Source organism: Diabrotica virgifera, chromosome 8, assembly GCF_917563875.1.
Source record: "Diabrotica virgifera virgifera chromosome 8, PGI_DIABVI_V3a".
Classification (NCBI taxonomy): domain Eukaryota; kingdom Metazoa; phylum Arthropoda; class Insecta; order Coleoptera; family Chrysomelidae; genus Diabrotica; species Diabrotica virgifera.
The window spans coordinates 22789976-22813646 of NC_065450.1; the positions used below are offsets into that span (position 1 = coordinate 22789976).

At 32.2% G+C, this 23671-nt stretch overlaps 1 protein-coding gene across 1 annotated transcript in view; it reads left to right on the forward strand.

Moving 5' to 3' along the window:
* The first annotated feature begins 668 nt into the window (after window positions 1-668).
* The window catches only part of LOC126890401 (sodium/potassium/calcium exchanger Nckx30C-like), a 259152-nt gene continuing 236149 nt past the window's right edge, over window positions 669-23671 (forward strand). Inside the window, exon 1 of the mRNA XM_050659297.1 lies at window positions 669-1500. Within this exon, the coding sequence (XP_050515254.1) occupies window positions 700-1500 (801 nt within the window). The 5' untranslated portion in view covers window positions 669-699. The remainder of the gene's footprint in view (window positions 1501-23671) is intronic.

The following is a 23671-nucleotide window of genomic DNA, read 5'->3' on the forward strand; positions in this document are numbered from 1 at the left end:
ATTAAATAAAACTCTCCAACTGACATATTCTGAGTTTTCAACAAAACAATAGTTGTCAAATCGCCAAAGCACACTTGCCATACTATACAATGTTTGTTAATTTGTGATATTATTGCATATTCGGCTATAAATACTAGGTTTAACCATTTATTTATCTCTAATAAATTAAAACACATCAAATAAATAAATATATAAAATAAATACTTACCATTTCAAACATAAAAAATATACAAAAAAATAACGAATGAAAATAAAATATGCAATATTTTTGTCCGTGAGTATAACCAATAATAATTATATTTTCTTTTTAATAACTATTTTTCGAAAAAGAAAATAGTAATTTTTGTAAAACATCGTATATTCCGCAAAAAATCAAAGGATACTTCCGGTAAGTATAAGAAATTGAGGATGTATAGTGAAATAAGTAAAATGTTCGCATTTACCCTTTCTACCACCATCGAAAACAACTTGAATAAAATCGTAACCTTCGGAAATCCGTCGAGCCGCGGATGACGATGGGCCACGGCTGCCACGGCGGAGGGAGAGAATGCGCGAAAAGACCGAAGCAGGGATCGCGCGCCGGGTGGTGCACTAGCGCAGACTGCGCGCTCTCAACGTATCGAACGCTCTCCAACTCCACCAGATCCAGTAGTCCGATCCCGGCCTCGCAGTGGCAATGACCGAACTCTTGCAGCCGCTATGACCCTCCGCGTTGCGCCTCTATGCTCCGTGGTGATCTTGGCGTTCCTGCTCTCGCTTGCTCACCGACCTGCCCACGCCGATCAGGAGCAAGGAGAACACTTCTACTATCTAGAACATGATCATTACGACGCGGAGAATCTCACCACTGCTCTGGTATATACTGTCTCTCCTGTACCTACTTTGCACCACAATGAGACCACACACGAGGAAAAAGACCCACTCTTTCCTAAAGACCTCTTCACCCAAGAACAACGTCGCAATGGAGCTATTATCCTCCACATAATCGGCGTTGTTTACATGTTTGTCGCTCTAGCCATCGTTTGCGACGAGTTTTTTGTGCCAGCACTTGATGTCATCATCGAGAAGTTAGACATTCAGGACGATGTGGCCGGGGCAACTTTTATGGCAGCGGGGGGTTCAGCCCCAGAACTGTTTACCAGCGTTATTGGTGTTTTTGTCTCGTTCGACGACGTCGGTATTGGTACCATCGTCGGTTCGGCGGTTTTTAACATCCTATTTGTTATTGGAATGTGTGCGATCTTTTCCAAAACCGTTCTATCGCTCACGTGGTGGCCTCTCTTTAGAGACTGTTTTTTTTATTCCGCTAGTCTCATTACGCTCATTATTTTCTTCAGAGATAGCTACATTTATTGGTATGAAGCGTTAGTGTTATTCAGCTTTTATATAGCATACGTCAGCTTCATGAAATGGAATCAACCAATGGAGAGGCTTGTTAAAAAACTTATATATAAGAACAAAGTGACCAGGGTTAGAAGTACTGATCAACTAATGCCTACGGTAAGAGTCCTTGTAGTGTATTTTATATTAACCGCCTCTGCTTTTTCTTTACCTTACTGTATCTCTATTTCGCACTATATTTACACACTACATCTAATCCTACTTATCTGTAAAATATTGTTTTTTATTTAGCATATCGCTACAGTCATATATGTTTAATTTACATAACGCATAAAAATAAAAGAAAAACTACTCTTTAATCGGTTGTGGTTTAGAAAACGAACCTCTTTCTAGCAGAAAATACTATATTTACTTCTACGTAGCTCTTGTTTTTCTTAAGACTGACGTTAAAAAAACGTTGACATTCTGACAGTTCAAGAAATTCAAGATGGCAACAATTTTTTTACTACTAAGCGCTCGTAGTAAATATTTCTTCCTTCGCCAAATTCAACAATATAAGTTTAAATAATATTATGGAGATCATTGTTGTAATACTGTAAAAAAGGTTTAGAAAGTTTGTTAGGCATGTAAACTTCTTCAAGATGTTTGACCCCATTGAGGTATAATCGAAAATTCTAAAAGTAGGTGAAAAGCGAAGGGAAAGCAGGACAAAATGTATTGACCATTCTCTCATGGTCACAGATTTGGGCAAAATTATTTAATTTTAAAAAATAGGCGTTTCTAGGTTACATAATTTATTTCATGTCATAGTGGTTCTATATTTTATTTTAATTAACGGGTTAATAATTTTAATGTGCAAGCGATTATTAAATTAATTTTATTGTCCGCGCGAGGTTAAACAGAGTTTTTAATAACTTATTGATAACCTTTATGAATTCTTTTTAACATCCAATGTTTATTACAATCTGTCTGATTACAAACAATAAGCAATATTATGTAAATAGTCCGTTTACTCACGGTTATTACTCGGCATTTTAAAGAACCGCTTGGATTGACGTGAAATTTGGCATACACATAGCCAACATGTCAAAGAAAATACGTGATATTGTGCCCCGGACCGGATAATATGTATGTTTGCCCCACTAGTGAGTACCACCCTCTCTCGGGGTGAACAAATATACGTTCAAAATAAGTCCGGATGTCGATAAACTGACTAATTTTAAGCAACTTTTGTTCGAGAGAGTTTTTTCACTAAGTCAATAGTTTTAAAGTTATTTGCAGGTGAATATGTTCATCAATTCATCATTCTTGTTTATTATAAATGTTCATTTTTCAACAAAAAAAAAAAAACGCCTTTATACAGTTTTTCACAAATAACTCAAAAAGTAAATATTTATCGAAAAAAATAATTTTTGAAAATATATAATCAAAAGTAAAAAAATGGAGTACGTCTGAAGGCTGTAGTCTGTAGACCCCGTAGAAGCAGAGTTTTAGCTAATGAAAAGTAGGTTTTTATTCGTTAAATTCCAAATCAAATATTTCAACGTGAAATAACCAAAAAATGAAGCACTTTTTATCAGAGCTTTATTTTTTTTTTAATTTCTAGCATCAAAAGTAAGCATGTTACCATGTCCCTTTGTTTTGGTAAAAAAAAATGGTGAAAGTCATCCCCTAATTAGCATCCTAAATCAAATTAATCGTTACCGCTTCAGAAGTCACTTTACTTTGTATTGTTTATATGATCTGTAAGTTTTATCGGTTCAAAGTGCTTATTTTTTAAAGAAGTTGGTTTTTATTTATTTAATTTTTAAAAAAATCCCTTTTTTTGAAAATAACCTAAAAATTATTAGTGCCGACAAAAATCTCAAAGAGTAAAGAAATGTAGATTTTGCTTTTCTAAATATTTTGGATTTTTATTTTCTGTAAGACAAAAATTGTTTAATAAATGACTGTTCAAAATTTGTATACACTCGTGATTGTGACTCGGTCAAGCCCTTTAAAAAATAAGCACTTTGAACCGATGAAACTTACAGATCATATAAATAATATATATTTATTATCTAAAGTAGTAGCCAGGGAGGTAGTGTTAAATTTAACCGGAGCATTCTAGCATGGCTGCTTTCTTTTCATTTAGTTAGGTGTTCCAAAGCTTATTAACAAATGATATGTCAGCTGGCCCAAAACCGGGGATTTTAGACAAGAAAAGGTAAAACATGAAACTTGATGGAAAGACGCTGCAACTTATGTCAAATATTTATCTACCTGACTTACAACTATTAATAGCCTTGCTAACTTCGCTCCTAGCTTTCAATCAGGCAATTCGGGTTCAAATTCTGGCGTTGAAATTTTTTTTTGTTTTTAAAATTGACATTTTATTTTGAAAAATATATATTTTTATAATATGTACCACGTTTTTATTATTTATACGAGACAATATAAAAAAAATCTGTATGTATTTTATTGAATTATGCATAGAACTTATGAAATAGAACTATGTTGATCATAAATATTATGATTGACCTTAATAAGCAAAGTTGTTCCTGAGTTAGTACGACAAATCTAAGTGAAAAAGGGGGTTGCCCTCCCCACCCCCTTCTGACATTTTTTTTTATTTTTTTGGACAAACTGTTTTTTCTTAATGTTATATGATGTAGAACCAAAAGATACATTCAACCCTAATTTTTCACTTTTCTATCACCAACCCCCATTTTTTAAAAGTAATCTAAATATTTCCCTGTTCTCCATAATATATAAAATTGGATATTTGAGGAGCGATCAATCAAAACGCAATAAATCCTGTTTTTTAGAATTTGAGTTAAATTAATACTAAATAGCTTTGTCATGAAATATATCCAGTGGTTACAGCAATTCCTTCCAAACGCAATATATCCAATAGAAAATAGCTATCGAAAGTGTGCAAATCAAGCAAAACACAAAAAATCCAGTATTCCGCTGAATAACGCCCTTATTGAAAAAAAAAGAATGTGTGTGTACTTTTGTACGCACGTAAGAAGTTATACTTCTACTACATATTATGTGATTTTTAAGACAATACCAAAAATTTTAAAAAATTAAAGAATAAAACGCACACAAACACATTGAAAAATGCCACAAAGAAAAAATTATTTCTGAACGATAATAATTGTTGGCAAAAATTTTAAATACGCATTCTCTGAAAAAAAAATTATATAACAAATATACTTACAATCATAAAATGGAAAAAAAATAAAAAAAATAAAAACTTGCATCGGGAATCGAACCCGTGAACTTCATGTCGCTTTGATTCGTAATCGAAGCCTAGACTCATTCGTCCAATCCCACTTATTTCTCATGCGGAAAAATAGGGTAACTGAACGTTTTACTGTTTGACAGTTGTTTTAAATATATATGTAATTAAATTATGTAGTTTAAATCTTGTGGAAGAAAATATTAAATAACAAAACAGTAAGAAAACAATATATTAGTTGAAAATTGGTAGAACTTTTGTTGGTAATCAAATTAAGTATGTAAATCAAAGCATTACATACCTACTAGATAAATATCTAAATCTACGCCAAAATATCAAAATTTAAAAATAAAAATCGGACCTAATTTGGGATTTCTCTCTAAAATCCCCATTCTTGAGAAAATAAATGTATGTATTCCAACCTAATCCAAATGTTTAATTACAATATGATTATAATAAAAATTACTTACCAAATTAGAATGAGTTTTCCTTGTCCAAAATAGTCCAAAAGTCCAAAAATATAGGTATATGAAAACTCTTTAAAAAGGCGTTATAACTAGGTAACTAACTTTGTTTCTTTTCACACAAATTTCAAAACGCAACAACCATAAATAAGCAAACTGCACTAGGTTCGCTTTCAAGATGCAGTAGAAAATAAACAAACCAAGACACGTTAAATGCTACTAGGAGCACTTCCGAATCATAATTTACAATGTATAAACTTTGGAAATCATGATTTGGAATGTACAATGTATATACATTGTAAATTATGATCCGGTTGTGCTCCTAGTGGCATTTAACGTGTCTTGGTTTGTTTATTTCTATTTCTACTGCATCTTGAAAGCGAACCTAGTGTACAGCTGTGCCACAGCCGCCATTTGGAATAATTTTTGACATGTCATTTGAAAATCCAATCAGAACAAAGTTATAATGCGCATGCGCCGGGATGATAGGTTTTAACATATAAAAATTCACCCTCTATCGCCGGTAAAGAAGTATAACTTCAAAAAGAAAAATCTCTAAAACATCTCTTGGAACAGCACTTTGGCGATGACTGGATGAACGATGAGTTTTTAGATTGGTAGAAGAAACCCTTAGCAATAGAAGGCTGGAATAACGAAGAACATCAAAACCAATGTGAGTGCCTGGAAGACGACCATGTTGTAGGTGTAACATATCTAATGTGAAATTATTTTTTGCTTTTGTAACTTTTTTAAAATACCATATTTTATATTGTATCATATAAATAATACAAACGTGGTATTATAAAAATGATTATTTTTCAAAATAAAATGTCAATTTTAAAAACAAAAAAAAAATTCAACGCCAGGATTTGAACCCGGATTGCCTGAGTGAAAGCTAGGAGCGAAGTCAGCAAGGCTATTAATAGTTGTAAGTCAGGTAGATAAATATTTGACATACGTTGTAGCGTTTTTCCATCAAGTTTCATATTTTACCTTTTCTTGTCTAAAATCCCCGGTTTTGGGCCAGCTGACACGTCATTTGTTAATAAGCTTTGGAACACCTAACTAAATAAAAAGTAAGCAGCCGTGCTAAAATGCTCCGGTGAAATTTGACACTACCTTCCTGGCTATAGCTTGTGAAGCGGTAATGTTTAATTGCATTTGGGATGCTAATTAGGGAATGTGTTCACGATTTTTTTTACCAAAAAAACGAAGCAACTTTATTTTGAGCATAAATCTCTACTTTTGGTGCTAGAAACTTTTTTAAAAAACAAAATTAAATCTTTTTAAAACACTTTAAAAAAAGTTGTAATGAGGTTTTCCCGAAAAGTGTTTTGTTAAAAGTATTTTGGTAATTTCACATTGCTATATTCGATTTGAAATTTGACGAATAAGACCATACATTTCATTAGCTATAACTCTGCTTCTACTTAGTATATATACTTCATACATGCACCATTTTTTCTTCACATTTTTATAAGCTTCATGTTTTTGATTAGGATATTTTTTCCATGAAATACTTATTTTTTTAGTTATTTGCGAAAAAATGTCTGAAAACGTGGTTTGCTGTTGAAAAAGTAACATTTTCACCCGCAAGTAACAAGAAGTATTGACTAGTGGAAAAACTCTATAGAACAAACTTTGCTTACAGTTAGTTAGTTCTATTTCCGGACTTATTTTGAACGTATTTTTTTTACCTCCGAGAAGGGGCGGTACTCACCAAGAGGACAAAAGTATACATCGGCACAATATCACTTTTTTTCTTTGATATGTTAGCTTTGTGTATGCCAAATTTCATGTCAATCCAAGCGGTTCTTTTAAATATGGAGTTTTGTAATCTTTTACGGTGAGTGAATGGACTAATAATTTATGTACAATAACATAGTGGGAAGCCGCCCAGTGGCGCGCCACCTTTATAAATAAAAAACACAAAATATGATATATAAGTATTAACGTGCGTCCTAAAAATTTTGGCACAAAATATTTATCGGATTTTTTTAATGAAAAACTTGTTTAAACACTAAATAGTTATCATAAATTACAACTAAATACTTAACAAAATTATACTATCGAATTATGTCGAGTTGCCTATTCTGTTCTACTAAACACACATTTCTTCGAATGTCTCTCATAAGATCCTGAATGGAATTCAGATAAATTTTTCTCAATTTTTCTTAAACTCGCCGTCTTCATTTTTCTTCATCTTTGGCCTCCCAACTTTCATGATACAAACATCCTCCATTGGGCCAGTCTTGCAGCAAGTTTCCAGGATTGTCGTTTTAGACTATAAAAGTTATGTGATGTTATCGAAACCAGTTTTAGATGTGAGTAATGGCATGATGCAAGGTCTGGACAAAACATAATATCGTCAGATTAGTATGATGTTCGTGGAAAAAATGAAACAATTTGGAAACGTAGTTATCAGTATAGCTCTGAAATACTCCCCTGTTAGAAATTGCGCACCAGACAAGGATTTTATCTGCAAGTGTCGCTTTATGTTTGTATCAAACATACTCAGGATATTCCTCTACGTGGTCTCAAGACTTTGGGAAAACAGTATATATAGAATCTTATTCAATTTTAAAGATTATTTTTAACATATTATCAGAGAAAATTTATTACACCTCATTACAGTACTTTATTTTGATGAAGTATGGAAAATTAATAAAGTAAATACACCACTTAGACCCATTTGTAGTACCATGATTTATTGTCCTTGCAGTGAACTATCAAAATATTTATTAAATATTATACTTGTTCTTTACGTGCCATCTCCGCGACGAAGGTTGGCAATGCTCATTGCTATTCTAACTTTTGAGACTACAGCCCGAAAGAGTTCAGTTGAGCTGCATCTAAACCATTCTCTGAGATTTCTCAGCCAGGACATTTTTCTCCTACCTATGCTGCGCCTTCCTTGAATCTTTCCCTGCATAATTAGTTTTAGGAGTTCATCTCTGTCACCACGTGTTATATGACCCAAGTATTAAAGTTTTCTTATTTTAAACTAAAAGGGAAGTTCCCTAGGTTGGCTGTATACCATATAGTTAAAAAACTCTAACAAGAAGTAAAATCACTTCTATGTAAATTGGTATATACCAATATACCAATTTACATAGAAGTGGTTTTACTTCTTGTTAGAGTTTTTTTTTCTTATTTTGATGGAATTCAGTATCTCCCTGCTGTTCGTATTCTTCTTAGTAATTCCTCATTGGTTATTCTGTCTGTCCAGGAGATTCTCAGCATTCTTCGATATGTCCACATTTAAAATGATTCCAATCTATTGAGACATTGTTTTTTAAGTGTCCATGTCTCCACGCCATACAAAAGAACAGAAAATACATAGCATTTTAGAACTCCCTTTCTAAGATTTAGGCTGAGGTCTCTACTACATGATATTTGTTTCATATTAGTTAATGCACTTCTAGCCTTTTCTATTCTAATTCTGATTTCTTTGTTATAATCGTTTGTTTCACTAATGTTTGTCCCTAAATAGTTATAATTCTGAACTCGTTCTATCGTCTTATTATTTATGGTTTGTTCAACAGTAAATGGTTGAGTTCAGTTAGTGCGGTCGTAAATATTATTAAATTTATCTGACCTGGCCCATTGTTAAGACCCACCCGGAGCGATAAGCAACCGAGGTAGACAGAGTTGGTCTTTTGACAATTAACACTGACTAAACGGTACTCTCATAATAAAGCAAAGAAGTTTTACCAGAAAACATATTTAAATTTTACCTGAAACCGGGCCTTTTATACTATTATCGGTTAATCCAGGATGTTTATAGTGGTAACTAATTGAACTCAACCATTTACTGTTAAACATACCATACGTGTAGATTGATGATGTTTCTAATATTTTTATTTGATATAACCATGAATTTTGTTTTCTTTATGTTTAGTGACAAACCAAATTCTTCACTCGTTGCAATATTATACAACCATTTGCAAATAATAATGACACATTTATAAAAACAACATAACATTTTTTAAATAAATTACCGGATATTGAATTTAATTCAAATAATATTTTAGTAAGTTTTGACATAAACAGGCATTTGTAATCTGTTTTTAAAATGACAATGGCTTTATTTGGGTTAAGAAAATTTCTTAGTGTCTATTACATGAAATTACTTTAGGAGGAGATAAAAACCTGTCTAGCATCAACAACTTCATTGAAGTTACAAGAATCATCTCAAGAGTCCGGAAAATCACCATAGGTGATAGGTTTGTTCCAACATAACGAGAAACTGTCCATGTAACGATCGTGCTGTGCAGTAAACAAAATAACCCATGGAACGCACGTTATACAGACACAGAACGCATGGGACGTATTATTTTATAGTAACGTGGTCGTTACATGACGGTTCTTCGTTGTGTTGGAACAAACCTTATATAATGAGAGTTAAGTGACGCCAATCGCTACAATCTTCTATTAGGTTATCCAAAACCCATTTCTCCGGGTTTCTTCAGGTATCGGTAGCAATAAGTGTTCCATAGCATTACTTAACAAATTTCATTTTAAATGTCTGATTATAATTAACTACGTAGCCTTTTATTTGTGCCCTTATAAACTTGAAATCATTTAATTAAGTTTCTGTTGTGAAGGGACAAACAAAGTTCTTGTATTCCACATCACGGCGCCGGCGTCTCTAATTCGGTGTTTCCAAGATTTATGGAGTATACCTTGATTTGGACTATTTTATGGGATCCCATTTTAGATCGTTTTAGGCTGTAGCCCATCGTTCATTCGTCTTATTTGCTCATACCAGGAGATTATATTCTTTCGTTTATCTATATTTCTCATTCTAAACAAAGAGAAAGGCTCAGCTTCGTTCGTAAAAATATTACCATGCGATTTTTTTTGCACAATCACTTTCATGAGACACCCCACAATAAGATTCAAGAGGAATTTATTTTTTTTAAACAAATATAAAAAACAATATTTTTTAAACAAATTATAAAAATTAATACTTTCGGCCAAAAAATTAGATCATTCTGAAAAAAAAGGTCTCTTTTAATTATTCTCTAAAATTTATAGTTTTCAAAATATAAACAATTTAAAACAAAAACAAAAGAACAAGAAATGAAGTTTTTCAAGGTTGAAAAATATAAAAAAATAGTACATTATGTACCTAGTAGGAAAAGCTTAACATTCCCGGACGATGTAAAGATTGCCGTCGAGGCCCAAGCCGAGACAAGGCAATACAGAGTCCGGGAATGTGGCTTTTCCTACAAGATACACATACTATTTTTTCGAAAATCGAAAATTTAAGTCAACGTTTTAAAGTTTTTAACCTAAGAGAAATAATAAAAATATTGAAAAATATTAAAAATATTCCTAAAAGATATTTAATTAAAAACTTATTGGACCATTTTCCTGGTAACACTGCCATGGCTTCTAAAAATTGCAAGCCAGATGGATGCTGAAGCGAAAAAGACAAGGGAGAATTCAAAAACTTACAATTTACGACCCCGTCTGTTCAGCTGGTAAATTCCAACGGAAAATGGACCTAGTTACTCAAAGGAGTAAAACTAATATAAAATGAAATAAAAATGTATACAATTTGTATTCAGTTGCAATGCGAAGGCAAAACTGTCTTATTTTTCACTTAGAACAGAGAGTGCAAACCAGCACTTTAAATCGACGATTTTCGACTCTATTTGGAGTCAACATCAGAGAGGCGTAGGTTTGCTGCTCTCTGCCCCAAGTAACGAAACTCCGAGAGCTTATCCCCGCATTGCAACTGCCGTTTATGGAGCAGGTGTCTAGCGACACCTGTAACTGAAAGTCAAAGTTTTAAAGTTTTCAACCTAATAAAAATATTTAAAATATTGAAAAAATATTAAAATATTCGTAAAAGATATTTAATTGAAAACTTATTGAACCATTTTCGAATGACAAGCGAAGAAGACAAGAGGGAATTTAAAAACTTACAATTCACGAGCCCATCTGTTCAGCTGGTAAATTCCACTCCACAGTGTTCAGCACTGTGGAGTGGAAATGGAGTGGAGTATGATGACTCCAAATAGAGTCGAAAATCGTCGATTTAAAGTGCTGCTTTGCGCTCTCTGTTCTAAGTGAAAAATAAGACGGTTTTGCCTTCGCATTGCAACTGAATAAAAATGGTATACATTTTTATTTCATCGAACATTTAATTGCTATTTTTTATTCTCATACTATAATATAATATCAATAATAATGTCACTACCTGTATCATAATGAACTTCATTATGATACAGATTTTCATTATGATACAGATTTTTAACCAATATAATCGCGATATGGCATTCGCGATAAAGGTGGTACACGCGCAGTGACCAATGGCGAGTCAAATACATACGCTTTGACAGTTCTCAACATGTAAACAAACCGTCAAACTGACAAACTACTGAATTTATTTGTGTTACAAAAATAATAAGTTTGAATATATGTATTTTTTGTTGGGAATGTTCATAGAAAAAATAGTGTATACAACTTGCATTTAATTACCATTATGAAGCTCGTACTCGATACGAAACTCGCCGCATACGGCTCGTTTCGTAACCCTTATACTCGCTTCCTAATAACCAACATTATATGCTCGTTGCATAATATACAATTATGATATAAGCAGTGTTGCCAATCGCATTTCTCTAGATTATCCGATGATCGCTCGAAAAATATCCGATTTGTCACGAAAAGGTACGCTAGGTCCAAAATTATTCTGTTATTAAAATCAATGTTGCCAATGTTATTCTTTTATTCCCCTTAACAACCATCAAATAACAAAATCCGTTGTTCGTACGCCAATCAGTTGATTGTAATCAATTATCATTATGATAATTAACATAACTAATTGATTAATTAATTATTAATTATCAATTAACGTAACAATTATTAACATAATTGATTAATTAATCAATTAATCTCATAATTGTAATCAATTATGTTTTCAGCAACCCAATCAAAGTTGACATTGACAGTAATTAAATATTTGATAATGATATGTTGATTCCATTTCTGATTAGCGTTCGAACAACCGGCCCTTTAATCTGCTGGATTCTCTGTTTCACAGTTTAAAAAATTTCGTTTATAGATGAAAATCTCGTATCCTAACTGATTACCTAATTCATGTATGTAAATACTTACTTAATGTAATAATACTTACTATTATTATATTATTCGTATTTTGTATTATCGTAAGTGTTAAATTCTAAATAAATAAATAAATCTAAATATTTCATAATTTGGATCGTTATATTTGTTATAATTATTTAAGAGGAAACAGTAGCGGTCAACAGGTAGCGAAAACGCGTTCCAAGATTGCGGCTGTAACTTTGAATATTTTTTCGAGATATTTGGCACACGTATTCGTAATATAATAAAGAATGGCGGTAGAGAGCCCAATTTGAAAAATATATTAATATGTGAAAATTACTCTGTAATTAAATACAATATTAAAAAAACGAGCCTGTACCGCCATTAAGAAGAACAAAAAAATACACTTTTTTCAAATAAACTTTTTTATCCGATATCTAGATTTTGTGTCATTTTGGAACTACTAAAATTTTTTATTTCATTAGTAGTTCCAAAATGACACAAAATCTAGGCATCGGATAAAAAAGTTTATTTGAAGAAAGTGTATTTTTTTGTTTTTCTTAATGGAGGTACAGGCTCGTTTTTTTAATATTGTATTTATTTACAGAGTAATTTCCACATATTAATATATTTTTCAAATTGGCTCTGTACCGCCATTCTTTATTATATTACTAATACGTGTGCCAAATATCTCGAAAAAATATTCAAAATTACAGCCGCAATCTTGGAACGCGTTTTGGCTACCTGTTGATCGCTACTGTATCCCTTAAGTAAAAAAAAACACTTTTAAATATTATTTTATTAAAACGTAATAACTACCTAAAACTAGGTACTACAAAAATAAATAATAAATAAATCAATACAAAAAAACTACAGCTACATTAATAGCATAGGCGCAAAATTTCTGGTCAATGCTTTTAAAGTGCATTATTTTTTTCGAGTTCTGAGAAAGCTAATACGTAGTATTTAAAAATTTAAATGCAGAATGAAATATTACATTATTACCGAGGGCTGAAAATCCCTGAAGATAATTTGTATTATAATAAGTTACAGGGGTGAAAGAAAAAGAGAATATTGAGTGTGATTTTTAATTTCAAATACCTCATTTAAAAGAAACATTTTGTTTATTCTAAGGGATTTTCGGCTCTCGGTAATAATGTAATCTTTCATTCTGCGTTCAAATTTTTCAAAAATATTTATTAGTTTTCTCAGGATTAAAAAAAAATAAATACGTTTAAAGATTATTTCAAAGAGACGTTTACTTAAGCACTGCACTACATAAAATGAAAATAAAACTAAATTGTGCGTGAATTAGCTTTCATACGTTTAAAGACTAAAAACTAAAAACTCATAAATAACATCGGAGGGCAGACGGTTTCTGAAATTTGGATTGGATTAGTATGCCTTAAGTGGAGGCACTTGTGCATTTAAATTCTAAACAACAGAATTGGCACATGTCCCTTTTGTCAAAAGATGAAAAGTATCGGATGTCGGATGTCACTAACATTCATCCAGTATTAAAATTTGGGTGGAACCAAAGAAAATTAATGTGTTGTTGGTGTTGGCAATTTATGGATGAGAAAGATTTGGTAGATGGTAGACACACTGAAAAATATACGCAAATATCCGATTTATTTAAAGGTACGAAGAAAATACGACAACTCTCAAAAAGGTACGTAAATCGGATAATTATCCGCCGATTGGCAACGCTGGATATAAGTGTTAAAAGTACAATTTTAAAGGACGCATGTAAAGGTTTGCAGAATGAGCGAAGCGAATTCAGCGATCCAAATCAGTGCCTTAAAAATGTACTTTTAACACGTATATCATACAATATTTTTTTTACAAACTTTATGTTACATATAATATTTTTCAAATTGCGCAAATTGTACTATTAATATTATTGTTAATAAATGAAATATAAATATTTTAAAATTTGATATTTCGCTTTTAACTGCCTTAAAAATTTTAAAGCATCCAGTGCTTTAAAGCGACATTTTTAAGGCTCCTATGGAGTTTAACACGTAAAATTTTCAAATAGAGATATTATTATAGGTCTGGATCCCGCGTATGAAAAAAAAGTTGATTAATAGCAAGCTGAAAATTTGTTAATAGCTTAAGGGTGTCTAGTCGGATAAACTTTGATATATGGGAACACTGGAACAGGGGAAGTTTTAATTGTGGAACAGGTTAAAAATTTGGAACGGTCAGACCACGAAAACGGCACATGTATTTTGTCTGACAGAACAGACTTCAACTCTTCGAACAGAGATTAAACTCTCATGCAAAAATCAGACTGCTATTTGTCACCAAATGGACGTTTTAATGAGTGGAACATGTAGAATATGTCAAATGACAGGAGTTATGACAGGTGATAAATAGCAGTCTGATTTTTGCATGAGAGTTTAATCTCTGTTCGGACAGTTTAAGTCTGTTCTGTCGGACAAAATAAATGTGCCGTTTTCGCGGTGTTACCGTTCCAAATTTTTAATCTGTTGCAAATTTAAAACTGCCCCTGTTCCACATTTAAAACTGCCCCTGTTCCAGTTTTCCCATATATCAAAGTTTATCCGACTAGACACCCTTAAGCTATTAACAAATTTTCAGCTTGCTATTAATCAACTTTTTTTCATACGCGGGATCCAGACCTATTATTTTGACTTAAATATTAGTGATGCCACCAAATAGAGGGTTTGTAACTATAGAAACAAAAATATTGAATTGTCCAATTTGACGCATTTGCTTATGTTTGGCAGTATTTTCTCGTGTTTTCTGTGATTGTAGTCATTTTAAAAAGTAAAATTACCTAATTTAATCTTGCGTGAAGATGAGTGTTCGATTCCTGGTAACCCTCCAGAACTGATGGAAGTAGTGAATAATGCTTCATTAGATTTATTGCCAAAAAATCCAAAGATAAATACAACTATTCATACAACCGTTTCATGGACAATCGTAAGAATAAGAATGCAAGTTCTTTCTCAGAAAATGTTGTAATGGCATACTTCTTTGAGCTTGGTTTCAAGATAAAATCTTCAACTTTGTGGGCCTACTATCCAATGTTGAAGGGAACGCTTGCAATTGGACATGATGTGGATATATTTAAATATGCAAAACTTCGTGCATTACTGAAAAGGCAGGCAAATGGTTATAAGCGTGACCCGTCAAAATGGCCAGGTCAAAACAGCCCCGTCAAAAAAGCCCCGTCAAAATAGCCCGGATACAAAATAGCATCGACAAAATAGCCCGTAAACAAAATAGCCCCGACAAAATAGATCGCACACAAAATAGTATCGTTCAAGAGAGCCCCGGCTAAAAGGGCCCTGGCTAAAACAGTCCCGGCGAAAACACCCCCAATAAAAAGTTTTACCTTTTAACGGAGTACGATGTATTTTAAATGACTATTCTAATTGGGAAATAAGCCACACTTTAACTTAAAAAAATATTTTATTAACGTTTCGACTTCCACTGCGGATGTCGTTGTCAAAATTAAAAATATTAATAAATTAAACTTTTGCATGTACTTACTTAACTTACCTTATCTTAATCTGACAATTTCGAGTTTTTCTAAGGATAGAATTCTTTTTCGGACCCCCCTTAACGAACTACCCTGTATTAAGGTCCAATATATGGTAGGGGTACATTTACAGGGTACAAGGGTTCTCCCATATGATAATCTGACGCGCTCGAGTAACTGCAAAATCCCTTCTTGGGCTCTCCTACCAATATCATTGGTGTCTGTGTTCAGTTTGCTACAGTTCATATGCAGTTATTGTTAGAGAAATTCTTTTACGTGAGCTATTTAAGCTTTTTTGTGTCTATTGTAGGAATTCTTTGAAAGTAGGAGTTCGGTTTTAAGTGTGAGTGTAATTCCGGCAATAAGTGGCATAAGTTATAAGTAGATAATTTAAATTCATCTAATTGAAGCCACCAGTAAATTGTTGCACCTTCTAGTGATTGAAAGCAAGACAATTAGCGGTAAATACAACAATGTTATAAGTCACCAAGAAAAAAAAAAATAAGAACAAAAAATAAAAATAAATCACAAGATAGCCAAAGAAGGGAACTCAGTTTACGTTAGTACTACTTTCATTATGTTTAACCTTTATGAAATCTGTAACGTTGTCGTTCTATTTGATGCTCCGGGTAAGTAAATACAGTCGAAGACAAAGGTTCGATGTTTAAGACATTTTTATTTAGAATCAAAACATACAAAAGATAAGATAATTAGTCTTACTTATTCGCTAATTTCGTTAATAAAATATATTTATAAATCTATGTATCGAACTTTCGGTTCGGGTCGATGTGACGATATTTGGTACATGAATGAATAATATTGGGTCAAATAACAAGGGTCTGCGCCAGGGCTGCTGTATTTCACCAACTGTGTTCAAGATATGTGTTGCAAAAGCACTAAACCAGTGGAAACGTAAATGGCACGGTATGGGTATAGACCTCGGAGAGGTTTGTTTATATACCTTACAATTTGCTGATGACCAAGTCATCATAGCTAATGATAAAGACGACCTACAGTATATGGCTAGAAAAGTAAAGGAGGAATATAAACACTGGGGCTTGGAAATTAATGTGGAAAAAACTAAATACCTACCCATAGGAGCTGGGTTATCCAATATCGAACTAGAGGATAATGAATAAATCACATCCTGTAGTGAATACACGTACCTGGGAGTAATCTTCGATGTAGTAACACAAGCTGGAAGAACAATTGGCTGCCTAAATGGAATACTTTGGAGCTCCGAAATAGGAATACAGCGAAAATACAATATCTATGAAACACTTATTAAAAGCACGATACCTTACGGAGCAGCTACTTGTAGAATAACCGAGAACAACAGAAAAAAATTGAAAGCTGTAGAAATGGATATGTTTAAAAGATCGTTAGGTATATCCCGTAAGGAAAGAGTTCAAAATGAGGAAGTAATACGACGAATTGGAATAGATGCTACTTAACAACAAATATTGAGAGGAAACAGTTGATTTGGTATGGTCATGTTCAAAGAATAGAAGACACAAGATTGCCCAAAAAGATCATGCAGTGGGTACCACCAAACCGCAAAAAATGAGGGAGACCCACAAAGACATGGAAAGAAGGGATAACCAAAGCAATAAGTACAAGGGATCTTAGAGATGACCAATGAGATGATAGAAGGACGTGGAAGTTAGGCATCGGACAACGTCGAAAGACGTTCTAAAACCGATATATACATACATGAATATTATTGACGATCGCGAGGATTAGGAATTACCTTTATTAAAATAACAGGGGCGTATAAGGAGAGGACATCTCGTTCAACTCGCCAGGGGGAAAGACATGTAAGGAATTACGATCACCGCTCGTATAAGGATAGGTAAAAGGAAAACCGTCGAAATTCGTTCAGCGCACCAAAACATTGGGGTTGCAGGATTGCGGGAAAATGGTCGGGATATACTTAAACTCACCTCTTATACCTCGTTGTTGTTTATTATTCTTCGATCAACGCTCCAAGAATAATCCTCAATTAGGCTTTTCGTTCCATCTTTTATATCGTCCGAGACGGTATAAAAACACGTTTTGCTTAATTCATTGGCGTACTCTAGACGATAAAATTATATTATCATTACAAATTCATTTTTGTAACGTCTCTCAAATAATCGAAGTCTGCGTCCTCGATTACAAAATAAGTGTAACTAGTGTGTTTTCACTGGATCTACTAGAATTTACATTTATAATGACCGTAGTTTGCTTTCAATCAATAAGCAACAGATTTAGTCCATTCATGTCGTGTCGGTTAAAAAATTATAGACCAGGTATGATATGGAAATAACAAGTCGATACGGCCAACCTGTTTTAAATACAAGAACTAGTTGATCATTGGCATCACTCCAAGAAAAAAGGTTGTGGTGTTGTGGTAAATTAATTAATATGATAACGACGAGTTGCCTTCAGTGTATTTAGATTTTTAGAGTAGTACTGTGAACTTGTTCAATTTTTAGAAGAGGCAATATTCAAATATGATCTCATAAACGTATAATTTTAACACAAAAAAGTCGGAGGGGCCAATTTGGCCCCTGTTGCGAATTGAAGTTATTGTAGTTTTTTATTTAAGGCCATAATAATTTCATATTTTAAATCTTTTCATATTTTGGTACAAAGCCTTCTTTAACAAAAAAAAAAAATATTGTTTACTAAAATTAAATGGTTTTTCTAATATATCTATCATAGAAGTCTGAAGGGGCCAAATTGTGCCTGTGTAAGATATTATCGTTTTCTCGGAAATTCGACGAGACTTCCTTTCAAATTCCTGTCGGATAAAATTGTATTTAGTTATGTTTGTTGTTTGTTTATTGTAAATATTTACCCTTATACTGGTACTGATCATCTACCCAATAAAGATACAATTGTTGGTAAACACGTTGCAAATTGCAACAGAAAGAAAGATTTGCTAAGCATAAAGTGTGAAACTAGAGAATTGTGTGTTGCCCTTATATTCCAGAACGACGAAAAAATAACACTAACTTAATACCAAGCAAAGAATGACAAAATCGTGATGTTGTTGAGTTCGTTACATCAATCAGTGGATGTTGCTGCCTATGGAAAAAACTTCCTGAAACAGTAAATTTTTATAAACAAACCAAATATGGGGTTGGGGTATAGGACTAAATGGCGCTTCTTTATACTACAAAAGTTGCTTCAAGACGATGGCATATTCACGTGTTTTATAATACTCTTGACTTAGGAGCAATACATGAATGGATTATTTGTAAAGAAGTAGCTGAATGTAGACTCAGTCTTCGAAGTTTATTCGTCGGCTATGTGAAGAATTTATGGGCTCATACCTTGCTTCACGAAATCAGCACTGTTACTATCCAAAAACGAAAAAGTATCAGTTGAAAATATTTTGCAAAGGAAAATAATACTTCCAGGCCGTAACAAGGCAATGTGTGGTAAATGTCAAAAACTGCAAATTGTATGGTGGTCCCAATGTTTTTGTTAGGCAGCGAATGTGTTAAACAATGAAGCTAAAAAATAAAATCAGATTCCGTCGTCTAGAGTTGATATGATTTCTTAAAACTGAGTTTTTGTGGATTTAAGAACTTGGGGCTAAAATTATCCCTTCGAGTTTTCTAGGTAGGCATGCTAAACTTGACTTTCTAGTGTTAAATCAAAATTATCAATTATTGATAACATTTGATGCTCATTTTGTAGTAATTTTCACAATTTATAAGCTCCATTTTATTTACTATTACTATACCTATACTATACAATACTACTACAACATATATTATACTTAAACTACTAATAAAAGCTGAAATTCAAAACTATCTTAGGAACTTAACAGCTTCAGAAGCTACTGACAACGATTTATAGAAAGCTGTAAAAAAATTAGAAAGGTATAAATTTAGAAACCCTCCACCACCATATTGGCCACCATATAGCCCATATACAATTAAATCAGATTTAGTATTTATATTACACTTTAAAACATCGCATTTGGAAAAGAAATCCCATTCCTATGACACTGGAAAAGCTAATTGCAGTACAAAAAATTTCACTTCACATGATAATTTCAAAATATTCGATATTTTTGTCAATGAGTATACAATAAGTAAAACAAAAGCAAGGTTTTATTGACTATAACATTTATAAAGCCATAATTCTCAGTATTGGATTATAGTAACTTTTATGTTAGTAGTTTTTATTCCTCCGTTTTTAGGTCTGGATCCCGCGTATGAAAAAAAGGTTGATTAATAGCAAGCTGAGAATTTGTTAATAGCTTAAGGGTGTCTAGTAGGACAAACTTTGATATATAGGAACACTGGAATACTGGAAGTTTTAATTGTGGAACAGGTTAAACATTTGGAACGGTCAGACCACGAAAACGGCACATGTATTTTGTCCGACAGAACAGACTTAAACTCTCCGAACAGAGATTAAACTCTCATACAAAAATCAGACTGCTGTTTATCACCAAATGGCCATTTTAATAAGTGGAACATGTAGAATATGTCAAATGACAGGAATTATGACAGGTGATAAATAGCAGTCTGATTTTTGCATGAGAGTTTAATCTCTGTTCGGAGAGTTTAAGTCTATTCTGTCGGACAAAATATATGTGCCGTTTTCGTGATCTGACCGTTCCAAATTTTTAACCTGTTCCACAATTAAAACTGCCCCTGTTCCAGTGTTTCCATATATCTAAGTTTATCCGACTAGACACCCTTAAGCTATTAACAAATTTTCAGCTTGCTACTTATTAATCAACTTTTTTTTCATACGCGGGATCCAGATCTATTATACTGGAATAGGTTTTAAAGAAGATCATCAAGTTAAGTTTGTGGTTGAATATTAATAAGGGATATTTCATTTTGTAATATTCGTAGTTAAAAATATGAATTTACTAACATAAGTGTATCTAATGAAGCTGGCAATCGTATAAGCATTTAGACCCACATTTTGAAGGCTTCGATCTTAATTTTTGCGATTTTTTTGAGAGTTCATGTTTCAGCTGCGTATATAGCAATGGGAAGAATAAAGGTATTGACTAACCTGAGTTTAGTGTTCCTTGTTATTATTCGGTGTTTCCATATTTTTATTCCTTGTAAATGCTGCTGTGCGCGCCATTGATAGTATATGCTGGATTTCCGAGCAGCTATCGCCATTGTTGCTTATCAGGGAGTACAATTATGCCCTGTCTATTACTAGTCTGGGCTGATTATCGGAGAATAGGCCATTTTTGGGAAAAGTTATTTACCAGCAATTTTATTGCTGGAATCGAAGCTTATGATTATATATATTAATAAAATAGGTATGCAAAGCCCGCAGATAGTGTGCTACTTTTTTTATAAACAAAATGGCGCCCGAAAATCGTGTTTGTTCAATTATTGCTCTATAACTCCGAAAATTTTAACTCTACAACAAAAACACTCAAATAAAAATTCACCGCAATTAAATTCTGCATAGAGATATGTTTTTTTCGATCTGCTCCGACGAAAATTTTCCTCGGAAAATCCGGGTTTTCCCAACAAAATCTTTAATTTTCAAATAAAATTTTAGATAAGTAATTATCTACCAATAAATAAATAATTTGGTGACTTAAAAGCCTTCTTCGTTTGGATTATAGTTCCAGAAGCTGGTAAAAATTTAACGAATATTTTAGCAACAATTCAATTGTAAATTAATAATTTACGGTCGCAATAATAACCAAAATAATTATGATACACTTATCAAACTTTGAAATCTTATAAAGATGAGATGCCTATTTAACATTTTGTTGACAAAATATAAATTTTTTATTTTTTTGCATAATCTCTAAATGTTTAAAAAAATAGTTATAAACAAATTAACGTTTATCAGAAAATTTTTATTATATTCTAATTTTAAAAAACAGTTAAAATGCGTATTTCAAATATCTTGAAAATGAATGTTTCAAAACTTTTTTGCAACCATTTGCAAAAAAGTTATGAAACAGGAAAGTAAACATACGATTACTGCGTTGTTTATTATTTTTTTTTTAATTCTTTCAAAGCGTAAAAGTGAGTTTAACCTTCCGATGACCAACCTTTTCTTGTTACACGGATGACCAAGGGGGGGAAAAATGACCCCAGGTCAAAAATGTCCAAAATGACAATTAACAAAAAATGAAGTTTTTTTTTTTAATTTTTTCTTATGGCATGGACTTTAGGTCATTCTGCCAGTCACAACATGAGTATTAGTGTCATGTGTAGTGTGTATGTTGAGTAAGTGTCTTGTTACTTTGCAAAGTCGACGTCATTAGCGTAAACCTACTTGGAATTGCACATAATAGACGGTATTTTACTAAACATCAACTACAGAATATATTTTTTATTCGTAAAATATAGGGAATTTTTTTATTTCAAAACATGAGGATATCTAGAATGATATTAAAGTCAAATAAAAAAATAATGAGTTAAAAATTGAAAATACTTTTGAATTTATTAAAGAAAAACATACGCTGGGGTCACAATTTCCCCCGCTTGGTCATCCGAAGGTTAAAGTACAGGCTAATTATTTACAAAAAATATTGATTATCAGTTTAATGGTTATATTTTAATTATAGATTATAAATATTTTTTTTTGTAATTTACACGCGCGAAAGTAGACTAATACAGTACCGTAGCTATGTTTTATGTATTATACCCGTCCACATACACAACTCGCGCGAGTTTAAACCGTGTCAGTCGCTTCGAGTGAACATCTCCGCCTCTGTATCAAGCCTACTTTCGCGCTAAAAATTACAAAAAAAAGTATTTTTAATCTTTGATTAAAATAGAACCGTTGAACTAATATTTGATATTCTTTGTGAGTAATTATATTGTACTACAGACTCACTTTTAAGCTTTGAAACAATTAAAACAAATTATAAACAACGGAGCAATCGTATATTTATTTTGCTGTTTCATAACTTTTTAGCAAATGGTTGGAAAATTTTTTTAAAGCATTCATTTTCAAGACCTTTGAAATTCGCATTTTAAGTATTTTTTAAAATTAGAATATAATAAACAATTTCTGAGAAAAGTTAATTTGTTAATAACTATTTTTTTTAACATTTAAAGATTATGCAAAAAAATAAAAAATTTATATTTTGTCGACAAAATATTAAATAGGCATCACATCTTTATAATCTTTCTAAGTTTGATTAATGTCTCATGATTATTTTGGTTTTTATTGCGACTTTAAATTGTTAATTAACAATTGAATTATTGCTAAAATATTCGTTTAATTTTCACCGGCTTCTGCAGTTATAATCTATACCAAGAAAGCTTTTATTTCATCAAGTTATTTAATTATTATTATTGATAAATAATTACTTGCCCAAAAAATTTATTTGAAAATTCGAGATTTTGTTGGTAAAACCCACATTTTCCGAGGAAAATTTTCGTCGGAGCAAATCGGGAAGAACATGCCTATATGTAGAATAAAATTGGGGTGAAATTTTATTTGAGTGTTTTTGGTGTAAAGTTAAAATCTTCGGAGTTATAGACCAATAATTGAAAAAAAAAACCGATTTGGGGGCGCCATTTTGTTAATAAAAAAATTAGCACACTATCTGCGGACTTTGCATACCTATATTATTAATATATAGGACCATAATATTCGATTCCAGCAATAAAATTGCTGGTAAATAACCTTTCTTTGTACTTTACTAATTAGACCAGCGTATTATAACTATTTTTTTTCAAAATTTAATAACTATGCAAAAAAACGAAAAATTTATATTTTGTCGATAAAATATTAAATAAGCGTCTCATCTTTATAATCTTTATAAGTTTGATCAATGTATCAGGATTATTTTGGTTATTATTGCGATCGTAAATTGTTAATTAACAATTGAATTGTTGCTAAAATATTCGTTTAATTTTCACGGGCTTCTGGAATTACAATCTATACCAAGAAAGATTTGATGTCACTAAGTTATTTAATTATTGATTAATAATTACTTACCTAAAACTTTATTTGAAAATTAGAGTTTTTGTTGGGAAAACCCGCATTTTCTGAGGAAAATTTTCGTTGGAGCAAATCGGGAAAAACCGATCTCTATGC